General features: G+C 40.5%; 2 protein-coding genes across 6 annotated transcripts; one reads left to right on the top strand and one right to left on the bottom strand.

The window, feature by feature from the left end:
* Positions 1 to 1,858: 1,858 nt before the first annotated feature.
* On the bottom strand, positions 1,859 to 8,151 carry THAP5 (THAP domain containing 5). 3 transcript variants are annotated; one of them, XM_066991766.1, is made up of 3 exons: positions 8,019 to 8,151; positions 4,755 to 4,944; positions 1,859 to 3,377 (listed from the first exon to the last, which is right to left on the bottom strand). In XM_066991766.1, exons 1-3 carry the CDS (start codon positions 8,099 to 8,101, stop codon positions 2,409 to 2,411), a joined length of 1,242 nt encoding a protein of 413 aa, XP_066847867.1. In that variant the 5' UTR covers positions 8,102 to 8,151; the 3' UTR covers positions 1,859 to 2,408. The 3 variants fall into 3 exon arrangements, with proteins under 3 accessions (XP_066847867.1, XP_013055086.3, XP_013055094.3); XM_013199632.3 differs by lacking the exon at positions 8,019 to 8,151 and adding an exon at positions 7,685 to 7,776; XM_013199640.3 differs by lacking the exon at positions 8,019 to 8,151 and adding an exon at positions 7,666 to 7,766.
* Positions 8,152 to 8,239: 88 nt separating this feature from the next.
* DNAJB9 (DnaJ heat shock protein family (Hsp40) member B9) lies at positions 8,240 to 16,847 on the top strand. Of its 3 annotated transcripts, none has more exons than XM_066991764.1 (3): positions 8,240 to 8,375; positions 11,515 to 11,742; positions 13,170 to 16,847. In XM_066991764.1, the coding sequence occupies exons 2-3, from the start codon at positions 11,526 to 11,528 to the stop codon at positions 13,598 to 13,600; spliced, it is 648 nt and encodes a 215-aa protein (XP_066847865.1). In that variant the 5' UTR covers positions 8,240 to 8,375; positions 11,515 to 11,525; the 3' UTR covers positions 13,601 to 16,847. The 3 variants fall into 3 exon arrangements, with proteins under 3 accessions (XP_066847865.1, XP_013055109.3, XP_013055102.3); XM_013199655.3 differs by lacking the exon at positions 8,240 to 8,375 and adding an exon at positions 8,622 to 8,783; XM_013199648.3 differs by lacking the exon at positions 8,240 to 8,375 and adding an exon at positions 8,881 to 9,757.
* The last annotated feature ends 1,276 nt before the right edge of the window (positions 16,848 to 18,123 follow it).

The raw sequence follows: 18,123 nt of genomic DNA, 5'->3' as shown, positions 1-18,123 counted from the left end.
AAGAAACATAAGACCATTTAATTTTGATCACTATAAGTTGTATACATTACAAAATGTTTAATGATTTAATGTACTATTACCATAGTGAGCTGCAGCTGCTGAAGAGCAGTTTCCATTAGATCTGAAAGAATAACATAGCATCTCTTAAAGTCCTTACGTTTAGTGGAAAAGGTTACACATTTTTATGATCAGGAAACACTAAGAACAAGACACACGTAGCACCTAATCAGTGGAGTGTGGCAATTTCCAGCGCAGTTTTTCCTGTATTTATACTGATTAGCTTGAGTAAGTCAGTGTCAGCATATGGTTGAAGCTAAGAACTTAGTCATATTTTTCTGTAAGCAAACATAGTCAGCTATAATTCTAAATGTTTTTAAATGAATACAAAACTTCTCTGCCCAAAGTAATTTATTGGAATCAATTTGCGACGATTTACAAAACACAGCACTGATTCTGGTCAAACTGCAGACTGTTCCGTGGTGGTTCAGCCTCTTCATCACTACAAGACTGGCCCTGAGAAAGGCTACATACAAAATCATCTCATTTTCCACCTCTGGCCTTTTTTACAGTTAAGTTGGTGATGCTGGCTGCTACTGCAAAATTCATGAATCTGGATGAGAGGGACTATGATCTAGCAGAGAGCAATCAAACATAAAATTCAGAATTAAGGAAAACTGGTAAATTTACACAGCTCTACTTGAACACTCAAGGTTAATAGGCTGGCATGTTATTTAACATCTATTGTTAGACACAAGAAAACTAAAAAAATAGAAAAATAAAGCTGTAACATCCTGCTTGATAAGAGTAGAGGTTACTTTGGGCAGCAGTTAAGGTAATAGGCTCAGCTGAGAAGAGCTAATTGTACGCCTTAACAATGACCTATCTGGCATAAAAAGTTGTGTGTGACGTAGAAAGGCAGAGGACCATTTAAGCCCACCCAAGCCTCATTGGCTCAAATCATCCTGTAGGAGAGAAATTCATAAACTTGGTGACATGCTTACTGAGGTGAGTTTTTTCTGTTATATTCCCAAGATAGTCCATAAAAAAAAAAAGAAAAAATAAGGATCTTTTTTTTTTTTTCCCAAGTTTAAAGATATCTATGCCACAAAAAACATTTTTAGTATTACTATCAGGAATTTTTCTGAAATTTTACTAGTTTATAACTTCTCTAGTTGCAGGTCAACTTTATAATCACTGTTGCTTGGATCCTCAATTTAATAATCAAAAAATTCCCCCAAAAATTTCAGAATGAATCCAACAGAGAGCACAGGTAATACACTGCAAAGAAACACATTAGGTCCAGTCCTATACTGAACTGGTGGTGGGGGAAGATGTGTAAATATAGGAAAATACATGGAAGCCCCTCAAGAATTACAGTCACTACACACTGAACTCTAGCTCTAATCCGTAGCATGCTGAGAGAATAAGCAGAAAGTATTTAAGCAAATTCATGCCCTCAAAATGGATTATATTTCCAATGCACTCATGTCCTGCACACTAGAAACAGTTAATACAGGGGAGCAAATTTCTAATCTCTATATCCCACTTCTTGAAGAATTAGCTATAGAAAAATAGTGACAGATTCTGTCGCTTTGCTCCATAAAGCATTACTTTCTTCAGTGTACTATTAAGTGTACATGAATTTATGCAGATATAGATTGCATCATGATCAAAGCTGAGCAGATAGCACTCACTGAATATTTACAATTTTCCTTTTTACTAACCACAAAAAATCACTATTTGTCTCTTTTCATTTGAGTGGAATATTCCATCAGCACAAAAAGAGGAGAGGGACTTGTTCATTGCAGCAATATTCTCAGAAAAAAAAAAACAGGAAAACTAAATGAACAGACACACCTTTTATTGCAGAAAAATTTAATAAGGTCAAATTTAATAAGGTCAAAATGTACAAAAAGCTATCAGAATTAATGCTAGATGAACAGAAGACCAAAGAGTAATTGTGGCCTCACTGGACAATGTGTATTACATACCTCCTTACTGGTTTGAAAGAGAACCAGGAGACTTTTTTTCCTTTTAGACAGCTGTTTTATAATTTTCCATTCTACCCAGTTACACTGTCCATTCTACTGCTGCCCCAAATGCAAGATTTGCATGTTTCAGGGAAACCTGCACCTGGAAGAGTTACACTTACTTTTATTGATTCGCTTTACATACTTTAACAAGACTAACAGGTTTAGCTTTTCTTTTAAAGCTCACTTGCAAGTCATATTTTATGGGCAATGGTCTACCGTCTAGCATTGATAGGAGTTGATGTAACATTTAGGGTATTTGCTATTCACACAATTTGCATTAGATATCTAAAATACCATGATTGAATCAAAACTTATTTTGTTCAAAAGGACAGTCAAGAAGCTGTAAAGATACTGTAGAACAATAACTGAAAGCCTTTACTGTATCATAGTCACTTCCAGTGTTGTGAAGCAGTTTTCTACCATCTTGAGCTTTTCCTCAGAAAGAAGGTTTTCTTGCTTCAATTGTCCAATAAGAGCTTCCAAGGACCTGAGTCTCCCCAAAGTCTTTATCTCCTGCATTTCAAGTAGAGTTATCTTAGAGTGAAGCTTTGAAATTTTTTGCCAGAGGTGCTCTCTGTCTATGTCTTGTTTGCAGTATGAATGCTCAGTTTGTAACACTTCACTTCCACTATATGCATTCATATACACAGATTTATCTGTTTCTGCTTCTTCCGTGTCGAGAAATTCTTGCTTAATAGGTAGGAAAGAACTATCTATTATTTCAGACTCTTTTGGACTCTCAGCTGGTAGGATGATGGCAATGACAGATTCTTCACCTCCACTGAATTGTTCAATAGTTTGTGTGACTGTACTGACTAAAACTGTGTTTTCACTTGTAGGCTGTACTTCAACAGAACAGCCTAAAACATGAGAGTTTGGGTTTTCAAGTGCATAGTCAGTTATTGAACCTAAAGCGCTGTTCAATTTCAGAGACGAATTCAAGTAATCAGGGTCTGAAAACTGCAAGACTGTAGCTGTGCAACTTACTGAATCCTCTACAGAAGTATGAACATTGGCAGTTTCCATGTTCTGGACTGCTGTTGCCAATAAAACAGGCTCAGGTTGATGTATATGCTGCTGAGATGAATTATCGAGAATAACACTGTCTGCCTGAAAGTTTTCTCTGTTTTGAAGTTGTAGGTTTTGCTTTTGTAAAGGTTTACTCAATGCAGATGAGCAAACTACTTCTGCTTTTTCATCTAGATTTTCTGCCTTTGCAGGACTTTTCTTTGGTCTACAAAGTTCAAGTGATACAGGTACTTTCTCGGACTCTACATTTTTAGTTGTTTCTTCCAGGTCTGCTCTCTTTATCTCTTGTGGGCTGTTCTGAGAAGAGTCTTTTTCCTGGACAACAAAAACAAACAGAAAAACCCACCAAACTTCAGTCTTAAGTGACTGAAAAATGTATGCAAAGATAAAATTAAAGAAAACCAAATGAATTCTATCATTTCAAATGTGATACTTAACATCCCAGCAATCCTAGGGATTTTGAAAGAATGAATCAATTCACTTCTGAATTAATTTCAGCAACCTGAGATTCCCACGGGCAGTAGCTCTTCAAGAACTGCTCCCACATGGCTCCGTACCACGGGGTCCATCCCCCAGGGGCAAACTGCTCCAGCACGGGTCCCCCACGGGCGGCAGCTCCCCCCAGACCCCCTGCTCCTGCGTGGGCTCCTCTCCACGGGCTGCAGCTCCGGCCCGGGGCCTGCTCCTGCGGGGGCTCTCCATGGGCCGCAGCCTCCTCCAGGCCACATCCACCTGCTCCACCGGGGGCTCCTCCACGGGCTGCAGCGTGGAGATCTGCTCCATGTGGGACCCATGGGCTGCAGGGGGACAGCCTGCTCCACCAGGGGCCTCTCCACAGGCCGCGGGGGAACTGCTGCTGTGTGCCTGGAGCACCTCCTGCCCTCCTTCTGCACTGACCTTGGGGGCTGCAGGGCTGCTTCTCTTACATGTTCTCACTCTTCTCTCCCAGATGCTGTTGCACAGCATTTTATTTTTAATTTATTTTTTCCCCCTTTCTTAAATCTGCTCTCCCAGAGGCCCAACTAGTGTTGCTCACTGGCTCAGCTCCGGCCAGTGGCGGGTCCTTTTTGGAGCCATCTGGAGCTGGCTCTGATCTGACATGGGGCAGCTGCTGGGCTGTGCTCACAGAGGCCACCCCTGCAGCACCACCCTGCTACCAAGCCCTTCCACGTAAACCCAATACACCAATTCCATAACTCTGTGAAAGACAAGACGGAATAGCCTTTGTGGCAAAACTTTAACAGCCTACACTCCTGAGCTCTTAGGTGTTTGAGGCTAGGGCCAGGAAAGAGAAATGCTGAGTTTGAAACAAAAACATTTTGAAGTCAGTATTTATGTACAGTTAGTTAAGAGAAGACCTTAAAAAAAAAAAACACAACAACGACAACAAAAAAAAACAGACTAATAATAGTAATCACACAGTAAAAGAATTTTTCTATGGGGAATTTTCTAAAGAACATGCTTTTGGAACTTCCAATTAAAAAATAATACTGAACCTCCACTCAAAGTATGGGTAGTTGTTTTTCCTTTACACTACGGAATCACATACTAGTTTTATGTCAGTTCTGTTGGCAAAACATTTTGATGGATGGGTATTTTTAAAATAAGCTATATTATAGACAGTTAGCACATCTTTATTACATAAATAGTTGGTTAGTTTTCTATTATAATAAAAAGATAGGAACACATTACCTCATCATCTGGGGAAGAGAAAATTGTTGGTACAGCTGTATGTTTCAAGTATCGAATACCCCATCGCACATCAAGGGAATCGGGGGTAAAATGATCACTGCATAGAAGCTGGTGTTTACTTGGAGTCCATGCATCTCGCTTCATATTCCGCAACCATTTCTCAAGTCTCTCTTTATCATGGAGTGGAAATCTTTTTTAAAACAGTTGGGAAAAAAAATAAAAAGAAACAGAAAAGCAAAGAATTGTTATTTTTTTCTTTCTTTCTGTTTTCTTTTTAAACAAAGAACTTTCTGTTGTTCCTTACCAGGCTGTCCTTCCTTGATTCTCTTGAAAGGAATAAAAAGAAAGTAATGATTTTAATTTCTTTCTTTTTTTTTTTTTTTTCCCTAAATATGAAAAGCTAATCAGGATGTCAATTACATGTTAATCTAACAATCATCGAAATGGTTCCTATTTGGATATTTGCTCCAGAGTTCAGCAGCAGAATTTCTATTGATTTCTGCTGGTGAAGGACTTCAAAACCCTAGGCCAAGGCATTTAAAAAATCTTGATTCTGCAATACTTGCTCAAAAAGTAATTCTCCTGAAGTCAGAGGAAATACTTAATTAAAAAAATGTTAGATCTGACCCTCGTTTTAGAAATAGTATTTTTTTTGTTGCCTTACTAGACAAAATTAGTATCCAACCCTTTTGTTATTATTTTTCTTTGACTAAGTGTCGCTTAGCATACACCATATTCAGGATTGTCTGATAACTTATAAATGTGAATAGTATTTCCAGTGCAGGATCTAAATTTTGTTCAAAAAGTAAAAATGTTTTGTGTTGGTGTGCATTTACTTTTTGTTTCAGAAATTAAGCTGTCTTACAGCGTTGAGTATCCCAACGATGTCACGTAACCCAGAACTAACTTTTCAACCCTCTAACCTACTTGCAAAATACATGAAATTGATTTTGAAAGTATATACAAACAGTCATATTACATGGGAAAGTGAGCTAAGTTAAAAGAAAGTGAGCAAACGCATGTAATCTACCCAATGAATCACGATACACAAAAATTAAAGGGAAATTAAAGGCTTGTTATGATGCATGTCCAGTCATGCAGTTAAGGTAATGGCAACACAAACATGGAGACCACCCTGAACTCTCAGCTCTTACTAGACGGACATCAAAGTACTTGAAATGAGCTTATAGATTTCTCTGGGAGTGCTAAGTTTCTTTTTACTCTAGCCTATAACCACATATGATACATAGAATGTAACTTGATTTCTGAACACTCAGAAATGACTCCTGTTAAGAAAGCAATACTCTAATATTCCTTAGAATCATGAACAACAATAACTTTAAAAAAACCCTACATTTTTGAGTAAGAGACAGATTCATTTGGTCATCAAACCTGAGCTGATCATAAGCATAGGACGTAAAGAGTATTTATTAGATGTTGGCAGTAAGAGGGACAACAACCATCCAGATGTGACAAGTGCCTATAGCCTTGCTACAAACCAGTTTTGTCTCTCTCCCTAAATAGCTGAATTTTTCCTTTTAATTAACAACCAGTTCTTTCTATGATGTTTATTACTGTACGTTAATAGACCAGAATAACATTAACTGAATTTCAATGCACAAAAAAAATGGCTCAGCAGTGAGGTATTCCCACAAAACAGAAGCTGTGGAGACAGCCTGGTGTGCCGAGGGGCTGTGTGTCACCCAAATTCTATGAAAGGCTGGTTACTTCTTGGCAAACCCTAGATCCCACCCCTGAAACTACAGGTTTCTTCTCAGCTGCCACACGTGGCAATGACTCTCCTCTGCAGGCCCACAGTGTCCTAAAACTGCAAGTAGCTGCACTTTTTCAACCTTTATCCCACCTTTTGAATTTGCTGCCATTTAAGTTTTCAAGTTACCAAGGAAACGGTGCAAACTGTTGATCCACCTAGCTCTTTGCAGGAATGCAAAGAATAATGCTAGTAAAAGGAAGATAACCTCTCAAGGACAGGTCAGGGGTTCAGCCTTTTCAATTGCTGCCTGCTTAGACTGTGTACACCCAATAGCAGCATTACACATGTTATACAGCATGTTACAGAGCTCAGCCTGGGATGTTACTACCTAGGTCCAAAGAAGGTTCTCAGTAAGAGGACAAGGTTCTCAGCAAGAGGACAAGGTTCTTTCAGTAGGAGATCACACCACCAAACACACCCTCTCCAAGAAGACCTTGAGAGCGTTTGCTTCCACTGTCATTACCCTTGCAAGACAGCACTCACTGCCTTCCCCACCACCAGCCAGCTTCGGACTGGGAAGCAAAAAAAAATCTGCAGTGAGAGACAAAGTCTGGTTGCGAAATGTATTATTTGGGCTACAGAATAACCTGCTCCTGCTCTCAAATACCCCCTAAATCATATTCAGCATCTGTTCTCTGGTATAAACAAGTCTCAGCACCTCTTCTGCCAGACTGTGATAGTTTTAACACAAAACAGTTCAATGGCTAGATAAAATGGCAGGGATTTTGAAATCATAGAATCATAAGGGTTGGAAAAGACCTCCAAGATCATCTGGTCCAACCATCGCCCTACTACCAATGTCACCCACTAAACCATGTCCCTAAGCACCGTGTCATATTTACATTGATGCCGTACACTTGAATATGAATATGTACCAGCACTCCAACTTGCTTTAATCATCCGTGTGGCACACAGATTATCCATATCACTCTAGAAAATGTATTTCCACTCGTTTTCATGATTGTTTTGTGATGATAACATATTTCGGCTGAATCATGCATGGCATATGTTGTAGGTGAAGTAGTTTAATTTGATCTAAACTAAAGCCCTTTTGAAGGTGTCTTCCTGTGAGCTTTCCGGATGTTGGAACAACAACGACTGTCGAACAACACTGACCGCGCAGTGAAACAAACTCACGGCTCAGCTCAGGTCTCACCAAAACGAAGTCTCGGGCTGCCTGCGGAGCCGACCCCTCGATTTTCTCCTCAACGTTAGACGACTGTCTCCACGCACCCGCACTTGCTGCGCCTTAACTCGACAGCAACCCGCCGATATCGGCGCCGCGCTCCTCACAGGGCCGAGCGGCTCGGCTCTGAGCCCCCACAGCAGCGCTGCCCTTCCCTTCCCTTCCCTTCCCTTCCCTTCCCTTCCCTTCCCTTCCCTTCCCTTCCCTTCCCTTCCCTTCCCTTCCCTTCCCCCTCCCCTTCCCTCTCCCCACACCCTTCCAGCCCCAGCCCCGTCCCCCCAGGCCCCCCAGGCCGCCCACTCACGGGTAGAAGCTGAGCTTGCGGCGGTCCCTGGCGCTCTGCCCGCCGCGGTTCTTGCAGCAGGCGGCGGCGCAGTACCGCGGCATGGCGGCGCGGCCCGGACCGCCGCCGGAACCATGGGCAGCGGGGGCTGGGGGGGGGGGGGGGGGGCGGCAGTCACGGGGACAACGGGGAGGGGAGGGGAGGGGAAGGGAGGGGGAGCGCCGCCGCGGCGTCACGTGGGGGCGGAGGGGCCAATGGCCCAGCGCTTCGTGTAGCAGCGGCGGGAGGGCGGGGTGCGGAGGGGAGGGGAAGGGAAGGGGCTGCGCGCGCGCTGGCGGCCGTTGGGCGGGAGCGGCGCGCGGGGACGGCGGCGCTGAGGTGAGGTGGGGGCAGAGGGGAGCGGGACCCCCTGAGGGGGAGTGGGGAGCATGGCGGGGCCGCTCGGTCCTGTCCCGGGCACTCGCCCGCCGCCAGGCCCGCAGCAGCAGCGGCCGGGGCATGAGCAGGAGGGAGGCCCGCGGCGTGAAGGGGCGAGGGTCGGGCACCTGCCGGTGGCAGCGTCGGTGGTGGTGCCCGGCTGGGTGGTGGTTGGGGTGGGGGCTGCTCGGCCGGCAGCCTGGGGGTAATTACTTCTTGATATAAATCTCTGACCGATGCTGGATGTGCCCAGCTAAAACGGGGTTCTTCAGTGCTCTTCGTAAGAGTTATAGGGGCTGTTCTGTTGCTGAAGCCTGATATCAGGAAGCATACAGAGCTTACCAATCCCCAAACAAGTCTAAATTCTAGGTAATTACACTGCAGAGCCTGCGAAGTGAAACTTACTTAATGGGGAGGTGAGGGAGGGGAGGCATACGAAGAGTAAGCATGTAAGAGAGGTTTTGTAGCGAAAGCGATAGCAAAGATACTTGGGGAGGGGGAGGAGGTCAGGCCTGGCCTTTATTGTTAACTAAGATGCCAGTAGTAAGATGCTGACACCATATCAAACACGTCTTCTGGCGAAAAAAATCAATAATTCAAAATACATCGTGTAAACTTAAGACCTGTTATCAGGTTAAAATGCTGCTTAGCTTTGGGTTTCCTTTATATTTGCTTTTCATTTGAGTTTTATTATTACGTTCAAGTTTCACAGAGTTCTTCAAGGACAGAGTTAAGTCTGCCAGTGTCCTGAGGTCTTTTTTCTGTAAAACTTAACAGGTTTGATAGAGGTTTTGGGGAATTTTTTAAATGCAAAGAAATGCGTCCTTTTATTATTATTATTATTATTTAATTTAAAATTCAGTTAATTTTCAGTACAAATTTAAAAAGACTAGAAATCCAAGTAAAACTAGGGGCAGTAGAGCATGGAACTGCATTACCGAAATCTCAGTGTAAAACTATAGGGAAAGGGAAACCTAGGTATAATTCATTATCAAAAGTCATAGAAGTTGAGGGGTGTAAGCAGAGCAGAAAACTTGAGTGACTTGATGTTCTCAGGCTCTGATAAATGTGGAAGTTATATAGAGGGTTTGGCCCTTAATGAAGGAGTTAAACAACTCTTTTTAGCATCTTTTGGTGTTTACTTGTAGAAGCATGGAGTTGAGCCTTCGGAAAGTGGAACAGATTGGTTTTTATTTCATTTCCTCACACCTACATCATGCTTATGTAATATTTGGCATGACAGGAAGGCATGAGTCTGTATCTGCAAAGCAGAAACAGAAAGAAGGTGCATAAAGTGTGGAGGGATATACGTGTGTCTTGGCATCCAGGTGGCAAAGTTTCAGGTTAGTGAACTGGTGGGAGAAAATATGTGGAAAAGGCTTGGAAAGCTTCTTGTACTAAAAATATGTTCGGAGTCATGCAAGGGGAATATGGAAAAGAACCGTCCATTTGGTATCCAGATACAGTGCTCAAAATACAGTTTGTTTTAACTGCTACTCCTTACCACTTGATATCATGCGGGCTGCTTGCCAAATAAATGCTTTAGAGGGCATGGGAATGTTAATCGTACATGAGCTTTTTGCTCTGACCTCACAACATTCGTTTTAGCCCCCTGCCTTACCTATTGGAAATGGTGTTTTTGCCAGTTTTGATGCTTAGGTGTTAATTTTCTTTAGAGGGTGTGGACTTCCTATTAAAGGCTGAGTTGTCTCATGTGCCTGATACACAGAGTTCAAAACCTTTGAATGACAAATGTTTAGGCCACGTACAGTCTAAACGTATAGTCAGAGTACCATTAAAGCTAGAATAATGTTAGCTTATTCAGCTTTCAGGAAAATGATGTTACTCTTAGCTATAGAATTCTTCTCCTTGAGTTGTGATTGTGATGCTGTCATATCAGTGCAATATGATGGGGGCTGGGGGGGGCAGGGAGCATGCTATTTCTGGCATGTTCAAGGCATTGCCATACATCATACTGGTTAGGGGACAACCAGCACTCTGTCTTTGAATGTTCACGGTTCTGTACTGTATGTTTTATGTACCTCTTTATATACATAAGTCCTCCAAATATCATTTAAGCTTGTCTTCTGGTAGGAAGAGCCCACTCTTGTCATTTATAAAAAATCATGTAAGATGATATGGCTACATGGAGCTGATTTTTTCTGTTTCTTATCTATGCCACTGCTTTTTCCCTGAGTTTTAGTTTCAATTTGTTTTTAAATATAAGTTTTTGACAAATAAATTTGTTAAAAAATGGTTAAACTTTTAGTTATAGTTGAAGCTGTTTGTATAGAAGGTTTTTTTCGAGCCCCATTCAGACATTGAGAATCGCATGTGTAAATCTTTATATGCAGTGGCATTTATTAGATAAATTCTCTGATATCAGAGGTATGGTAGGTGTTTATATTTAGAATACAGTCTAAAATGAAAGTAAATTAAGCCCAGCCTGTTATAAAATAGTGTTCTACTTGACTGACCTCTGTACTCTAGATGAGTGTTTCCTTGTATCATGCTCACCTTAGGTCAGTTAGATGACCTTCTGAAGCCGACTGTGAGCATCTAACAGCCCAAAGTTGATTTTCAGGCCTGTTGTGTTTTCAGGTTCTTATTATTGCACAAGCTAATCAATGAGTTACTCTACCAGCATATTCAGTAGGTTTTGAAACCTGTGCTCTAATTTAGAGCTGCTGTGTTTATGATCCTAGAACTTAGGGCTTAGTTAAAAGCTAGTCTAGGTATGCCAGCATGAACTGTTTGGTGCAGTGAAAGGTACTGTATGTTTAATTCAACAGCTGGAAACAGGACTGGGGGGAAATGTGTGGGTAAGGATAGCTGTAGACCAAAGGTGAACACCAAAGAGCACTTGAGATGGATGTGAAATGTGAATTTGCAGCATTTCCATTCACGTTTTCTGTGATTATGAACCTAGGGAGGTGGGGTTTGTTAACTAACAACACAGGTGAAAGAACCTGCTGATGTGTCAGTCACAGAGTGACTCCTAAAAAATACACGTCTTCCTCTTTCAGTTTATGGTTGTGCCTTTTTAAGCTGCTGTGGAACCTGAAATAACCTGTTCAAGTATATTTCTCTTTCTTTCTAGGAACCAGAGAAATGGCAACTACACAATCTGTCTTCACGTTTGCCCTCTGCATTTTAATGATAACTGAGTTAATACTGGCTACGGAGAGCTATTACGATATCTTAGGAGTTCCAAAAAATGCATCTGACCGCCAAATCAAGAAGGCGTTTCACAAACTGGCTATGAAATACCACCCAGACAAAAATAAGAGTCCTGGTGCCGAAGCAAAATTTAGAGAAATTGCTGAAGGTAATATACGCTAACCTCAGTCTTAATAACTGGATACGTGGCTTATATCTGTGAACAAATGCAGTTACTTAAGCGTACTGTTTTTACTGAATAAGAGATGATTTTTTTTTTGTTCTACTTCTGTGGTGGCAAATGCCCTGTATCAATTTCTGACTGGTTTCCATTTTCTTGCGCATAGGCAGGCCTTTTGCACAGTTTATGCATTCCTGCCTATTAGACTTTAGGCTCGTGCCTCTTCTCACAAAAAATTCTTGGCAGGAGGACAACTTTGGCACTAGAAGAGTATTTTAAATACTGTTCTTGTATTCTGGTCTGTCTAGTAAGATCCAGCTCAGGGTTACTAGGGCTTCGGGGGACCTAATGGAAACCTTACAGTACTTAGGGGGAGTTTTTGTGTGTTTTTATTAAAAACAACCTGCAGCAGGGCTCTTCAGTGGTTCTTGGTAGGAATACGAGAGACAGCAGTTACAAGAGATGCAATGTGGCTGTAAAGAAAAACTTTGAAACTTTCTTCACCGTGAGGACAGGCAAGCGTTTGAACGGGTTGACTGGAGAGGCTGGGCACGTTCCATCCTTGGGGAGTTTTCAGGAATGAGAGGATAAAGCCCTGAGTAACTAGTCTGATCTCATAGCTGACCTTGCTTTGAGCAAAACATTAGACTAGAAACCTGAGGGCACTTTCAGCCCAAACTATCCTGTGATCCTAGGAATACACCATTCATAAGTGTATTGGGATTAAAATATATTAACAGAAATGAATGATCAAGAACATGAAAAGGCTTGCTGAAGAATAAAGTGTTTCCATTTCTGCTTCCCATAGACTATTATAACATAGGTGTCCATTTTGTCTGACAAAGCTAACAAGACTTCTGGGTTTTATCTTCATGTCTACAGAACTGTTCTTTTGAAAGAAAGGTAGTGATTAATGTAGTGTATCTCTTTAGATACTGCAGCTGTTAGCACCTACTAAAGGAGGAAGCGGGGAGTTCTAAAGAAATGTTGAGTTATTTAGAACAGTTGGGAAGCCAATGCCAGGTAAGAAAATGGAGGAGTTTAAAATACCCATTCTAGTAACAGTATGTATGTTATCTGTCAACTGCTGCCTTGGAGCACCAGTAGATGTAGTTTTGGACCAAGATCAGATGGAAACCTAATTCCACTTCAGTTTTCCCCAATCACAAAATCTAGGTTTATTGTTAAACTTCTGCAGAGTTGAAAATTTGGTATGTGGTATTATATGGTAATTATGGTAATATATATGGTAATTAATTTCCTTTATTTTATCTCCATGCTGTTTAGCTTGCCACTTAGCTGTAACTGCAGCGTGGCTAGAGCTTACTGTGCTGTTGTTCTGTGTATGTGTTTGTCTTTTTATAATGGGCATGCAACTGAAGTTTTTCTGCTTTTTTCTTTTTAAACTGAAATAGCATATGAAACATTATCAGATGAGAATAAACGAAGAGAATACGATCAATTTGGCCGTCATGGAGGACAAGGAAATAATGGAAGCCCATTCCATCAGTCATTTAACTTCAACTTTGATGATCTGTTCAAAGACTTTGACCTCTTCAGTCAAAACTCACGGTCAAAAAAGCACTTTGAAAATCACTTCCGAAGTCATCGGGAAGCTCACAATCGGCAAAGACGTTCTTTCCAAGAGTTCTCCTTTGGAGGTGGACTGTTTGATGATGTGTTTGAAAATATGGAAAAAATGTTTTCTTTTAGTGACTTTGAAAACGCACACCGACATGCAGTGCGAACTGATAGCAGGTTTCATGGATCCAGCAAGCACTGTAGGACTGTCACTCAGAGACGAGGAAACATGGTCACTACATACACGGACTGTTCTGGACAATAATGTTTCCGTTCCTCTTCTTTCAACATCTTCATAATTTTCCTTGGTTTTGTGCTAATATGGAAAAAAAATCTTTGTGTTCTAAACAACACTTAACACAACTGCTATAAAGAAATTATAGATGAAACTAATCCTCAGAATAGAAATAACATGCAATTGGGAGCTAAATGCCTCAGTAACTACTTAAAATGGGAGAGAAATAATCCCATGTGACAAAAGAACTTGTGTATTTCAGTTTAGTAAACACTTTCCGTAAATTTGAACTTTAACTTTTTAATTTTAGATATGTAATATAATTCTCCTATGCCAATTTAAGAATGTTTGAGTTACTGGTGCATGGATTTCAGCAGAGGAGATACTTTATTCTGAAGTGCTGCTTTTTTTATCATGACTTTGAGTTTTCACTAGCAGTTTTTACTTGATGTGGACTTACTGCACAAATTAGACAACTTGCACAAAATAGCAGCAGAAGTATAACTTACCTGGGTCTTTATTTGTTACTGTCCAGCACTGCAAATCTATTAAAAATAAAACACTTGTTATTTTCCAACTTAAAAATGTGTTTCACCTAGAAGAGTGATGCAGGAATGACTTCTATTTCCAAGTAACTTTTCATTGGCCTGAAAGTATTTTTAGGATGTGAATAACCCTTGACTTTCTTAAGGGCTGTTCATGTATACAGTTCTGTCTGCACGAGGTTAGTGTGTCTCTCCCCTCTCCCCTCCAAAACAAAAATATCCCTTAAAAAGTTTTGGAAGAACATATTGAGTACACGCTTGCTTTATGCTGATTATATTGTCATGTGTGCAATGTAGTTTCCATATCTCAGTTTTTTGAACTTTAATACTCCTCTGTGCTTTGGCAAACTTAAAAAAGATAAGCTTACCTACAGATTCCTAGTGTTTCTGGAAGGGCCTAAATAATAATAATAAAAAAGGTAGATTGTTTAAATTTACTACTTGTCAGCAGGGAGCTTTTGGCTTTGTGATTTGAAAGGTAAACTCTTGGCATAAAGAAAGAGTAAAACTGAAAATTATAATCCACGTTTTCACCTAATGCCTTGTGGTGCTGGAATCTGATAATAAAAGCAGTACTAATGGGTAACAGTTTCAGTGCCGTGGAAATCCATAACCAGTGTAAACTATTCAAAACATAACAAACCTCGTAATATAACTGATGCCAACCCAAAAGTTCTGTTTTATTTCTTAACTGGTAGTATAAGTCCAGTATATTAAATTGATTCCCCTTAGTAAGATTGCTATCATACACACATTGCTATCTTTTTAAACGTGTGAGTGAAGAATTTACCTTTCAAATTGATTGCATGAGCAAAATGAGCATTTTGAACAGCAATATTGCAAATAGGTTTTGAATTCTTAAAATCTTTAAAGAGATCTAACCATATGTTTCTTGAACTGATACTGAAAGCTGACTGTTTACTAAGTAACTTTAACCTTTCCCGTAAGGGTGCGTGTTATTGCTTATTCAGTTCTCATTCACTAATTACTTGGATTATTGCATTGTATTAAGTGCTTTTCCATTTCCATTTTTTCTTTATTTATTAATGGACTAATACCTCATATATGGTCTTTATAAAAAGCCAGTAATTTGTGCAACATTATCGGAATGTGCAATATTCTTGTAGTAGGAAAAGTGCTGGGGTGAGCGTGTATGTCTGTTACTTCCACCCTCTTTCTGTGTAAGTAGATATTAGTTTCTTCTGTATAAGTAATATGACTGAACTGAAAGTTGTAATTCATGTAGATTTCTGCAGCTGTTTTAACAGACTCCATCAGTCCTAAGCATGAATCAAATTGTCTGATTCGTACCATGTGGGCATCCAAGTGAACAAATTACTAACTTACAGTTATGAATTATTTTCTCACAAATATCAGTTTATTTTTTTTTGAGAGAACTTTTCTGTATGCATTTGGGGGGAATTGTTCACACTGATAAAAGCTACATCCTTTCAGTAATGCTGTTGTATTTAAATATTAAGTAATGTTCTCTAGGGATGAGAATTTGCTGGAATTTGCAGGTGGGAAACAACTCTAGAAGCAGGCTGTAAAGGTAAAATATTAATGTATTTCTTAGCCTAGTGAACAGTTTCTTAATTGCTTAAAAATAATTTGGGAACAGCAGAATGAGCAGTTTTTAAGTGTTGAAGAAGGAATACTTAAAGTTCCTACTAGAAGCAAACTACTGACTTCTCCAAAGGTAGTTTTTTCTGGTTATGAACTTGGGTCTGTTCCCTAAAATGAACTCTTTAAATTGTAGGAAGCACAGCTACTGCCAAAATGTAAATATCTTAAGTGGCTACATGAGTTCCTCTTTCAGGCAAAGGTGGTTTTTTTTTTTAAGTGAAAATTAATGAGTCCTTGGTTGCTTCTGTGTTAGCTCCCCCTCTTCAAGGATGCTCCAAGCTTTATTAATAAAAAGTGTACCCATTTTCCTTGTCTCTTGAAAGCCAAAGTATCGAGCTGGTAATAAAATGATTGGATCACTAGTTTTCTTGCTAATAATACCTTAAAAAGACTTTTGCCTAGTCTATTTTTATCTGCTTCCATATTAGTTCTCTTAAATTACATGTCATAGGAAAGCCAACAAATACATCCCATAATTCCTGTGGCTTCTCAGAGTGACCTTTTTGCTTGCTTTGGTTGTTGATCAAAGGTAAAATCCAAAGGAGAGCTTGTCAGGATAGAAGAGTAGTGTATTGCTAGCCCTATGGCTTTCTGTGATGGGTGTATTTTAAGAGGACTCAGCTGAAGAAATTCAGACAGGCTTTCCTCAGTCAGCAGTCTGCAGTTCACGGCTGTCAGAGCACAAGCTTGCAAAACATGCAGTGCCTCTCACTTATTCGGAGCCCTTGCACATTCTTTTCCTATTTATAGGGTCTGCTTCACGGCAGGCTCACTAACGGAAGTCCTGATATAACCTTATGACACCCCTGACTTCAGGAGTTTCTCAAGTGCTTGAGTCTTGTCATCTTTGATTTCCATATCTCGTGAAAAGACCCAGCGAAGGTTATTTTTTTGTTATGTAAGGGTGAAAAATACAACTATTAGTTTTTAAGAAGGCATTTATGCATATGTAACTCCACATGGTTGAGTTTCTAACACTTTATAAAAGACTAGTGTTCTACTCACATTTGTTTTTTCCCATTATGCTTTCGAAACACAGTATCTAATGGAGATGAAAGTACTGTAAATATGATTAGGGTGCCATTACATTAAATGTGTGAAAATTGTTTGTGTGTGGAAAATCTTTTTTCTCTCCTCACAGTAGTTTGTAGATTGAAGCCAGATTAAAGGGCATTGTATAGAACTTGTATATTATAGGGCATCTCGAGTGCTACATTTTCTGTGAAGACATCAATGGGATTGACAGGGAAAAAGAATTGGAATTGAAAGAAATAGATGTGATTTTCCCTGGTCTGTTTTTCCTAGAGTTGTTGGGAATCAGTTGGAATTTAGGGATTATGCCAGCAAACTAAGCAGACAAAAAAAGCCTGTGTAAAAGGGTCCTCTTTCTTCCTAGAGGTAGTAGGTGTATCAGCAGAAAGCTTCTGCCTTGAATTGTGGCCTTTCCCTGCCGTCTGAATTGTCTACCCTGCTGAGCTGCATGAGAGCAGTTATGACCAACACTAACGGTCCTCCACTGAATTCTGAGGGACAGGTTAGGATGGTGCCATGTTGGTTTGAAAGTTCTTGGTTTTTCAGGCCTACTCCTTCAGAGGTGGGGGATGTGGAAGTTTCAGAACTCAACGTGTCTCATTGGGCCGTCTATCATTAGAACTGTCTTTCCTGGAACCTGAGCAAGTCTTCCATCTTAACAGTGCAAAACCAAATTTTTAGGTCTAAATGTATTGGAGATGATGGAAGATCTCTGTTTTATGCTGAGGGATGGTTGTTTGTGCTTAACTCGTATCGAGAGTGTCTCTTAAGAGCTTTTCTGGGACTTGATTGTCCAAAGTCCTCAGCTGAAGACCTGTGGATAGCATTACTTCTGGAAGCCAGAACCACACGCAGAGACAGTTTCAGGCTGGATGTAAGGGAAGGAAATGTTTGTAGTGGTTGTTCTAGTGTTAGTGTTCACCCAGCTCCTTACGAATCACAGCACTCCTCCCTGCACAGGGATGGCAACCTCTACCCTGGAACCGTTCTAGGAAGTAGTCAGGCTGAAAATGCGTGTTTGTGTTTCAGTTGCGCAGTTGTGTTCAGTTCAGGTCCCAGATGAAACACGAATAAAGGACTCTGCTTTATCCTGATATAACTGCCTGACTAGGGAGTGTGTGGTGTCTCCTCTTATGCATGCAGCTGGTCTGAATCGATGGAGACTGAGGTCCACTGGGGATACTGGGCTGGCTCCAGGGAGAGACTGGGAATTGTGGAAGACCCAGGGGACATGCACTAGTGGTGCAGCTCATCTTCCAAAACAGGAATCTCATCCAATGCAATGTTTATAATGTTGTTGTAAAGTGGACAGTGTGGGGGACAATATACGGAGATGAGTCTTCATGTGAC

The sequence above is a fragment of the Anser cygnoides genome, chromosome 1 (assembly GCF_040182565.1).
Source record: "Anser cygnoides isolate HZ-2024a breed goose chromosome 1, Taihu_goose_T2T_genome, whole genome shotgun sequence".
In the NCBI taxonomy this organism is placed as follows: domain Eukaryota; kingdom Metazoa; phylum Chordata; class Aves; order Anseriformes; family Anatidae; genus Anser; species Anser cygnoides.
The sequence above is the reverse complement of the archived record's forward strand: the minus strand, read 5'-3'. Positions and strand labels throughout refer to the sequence as shown.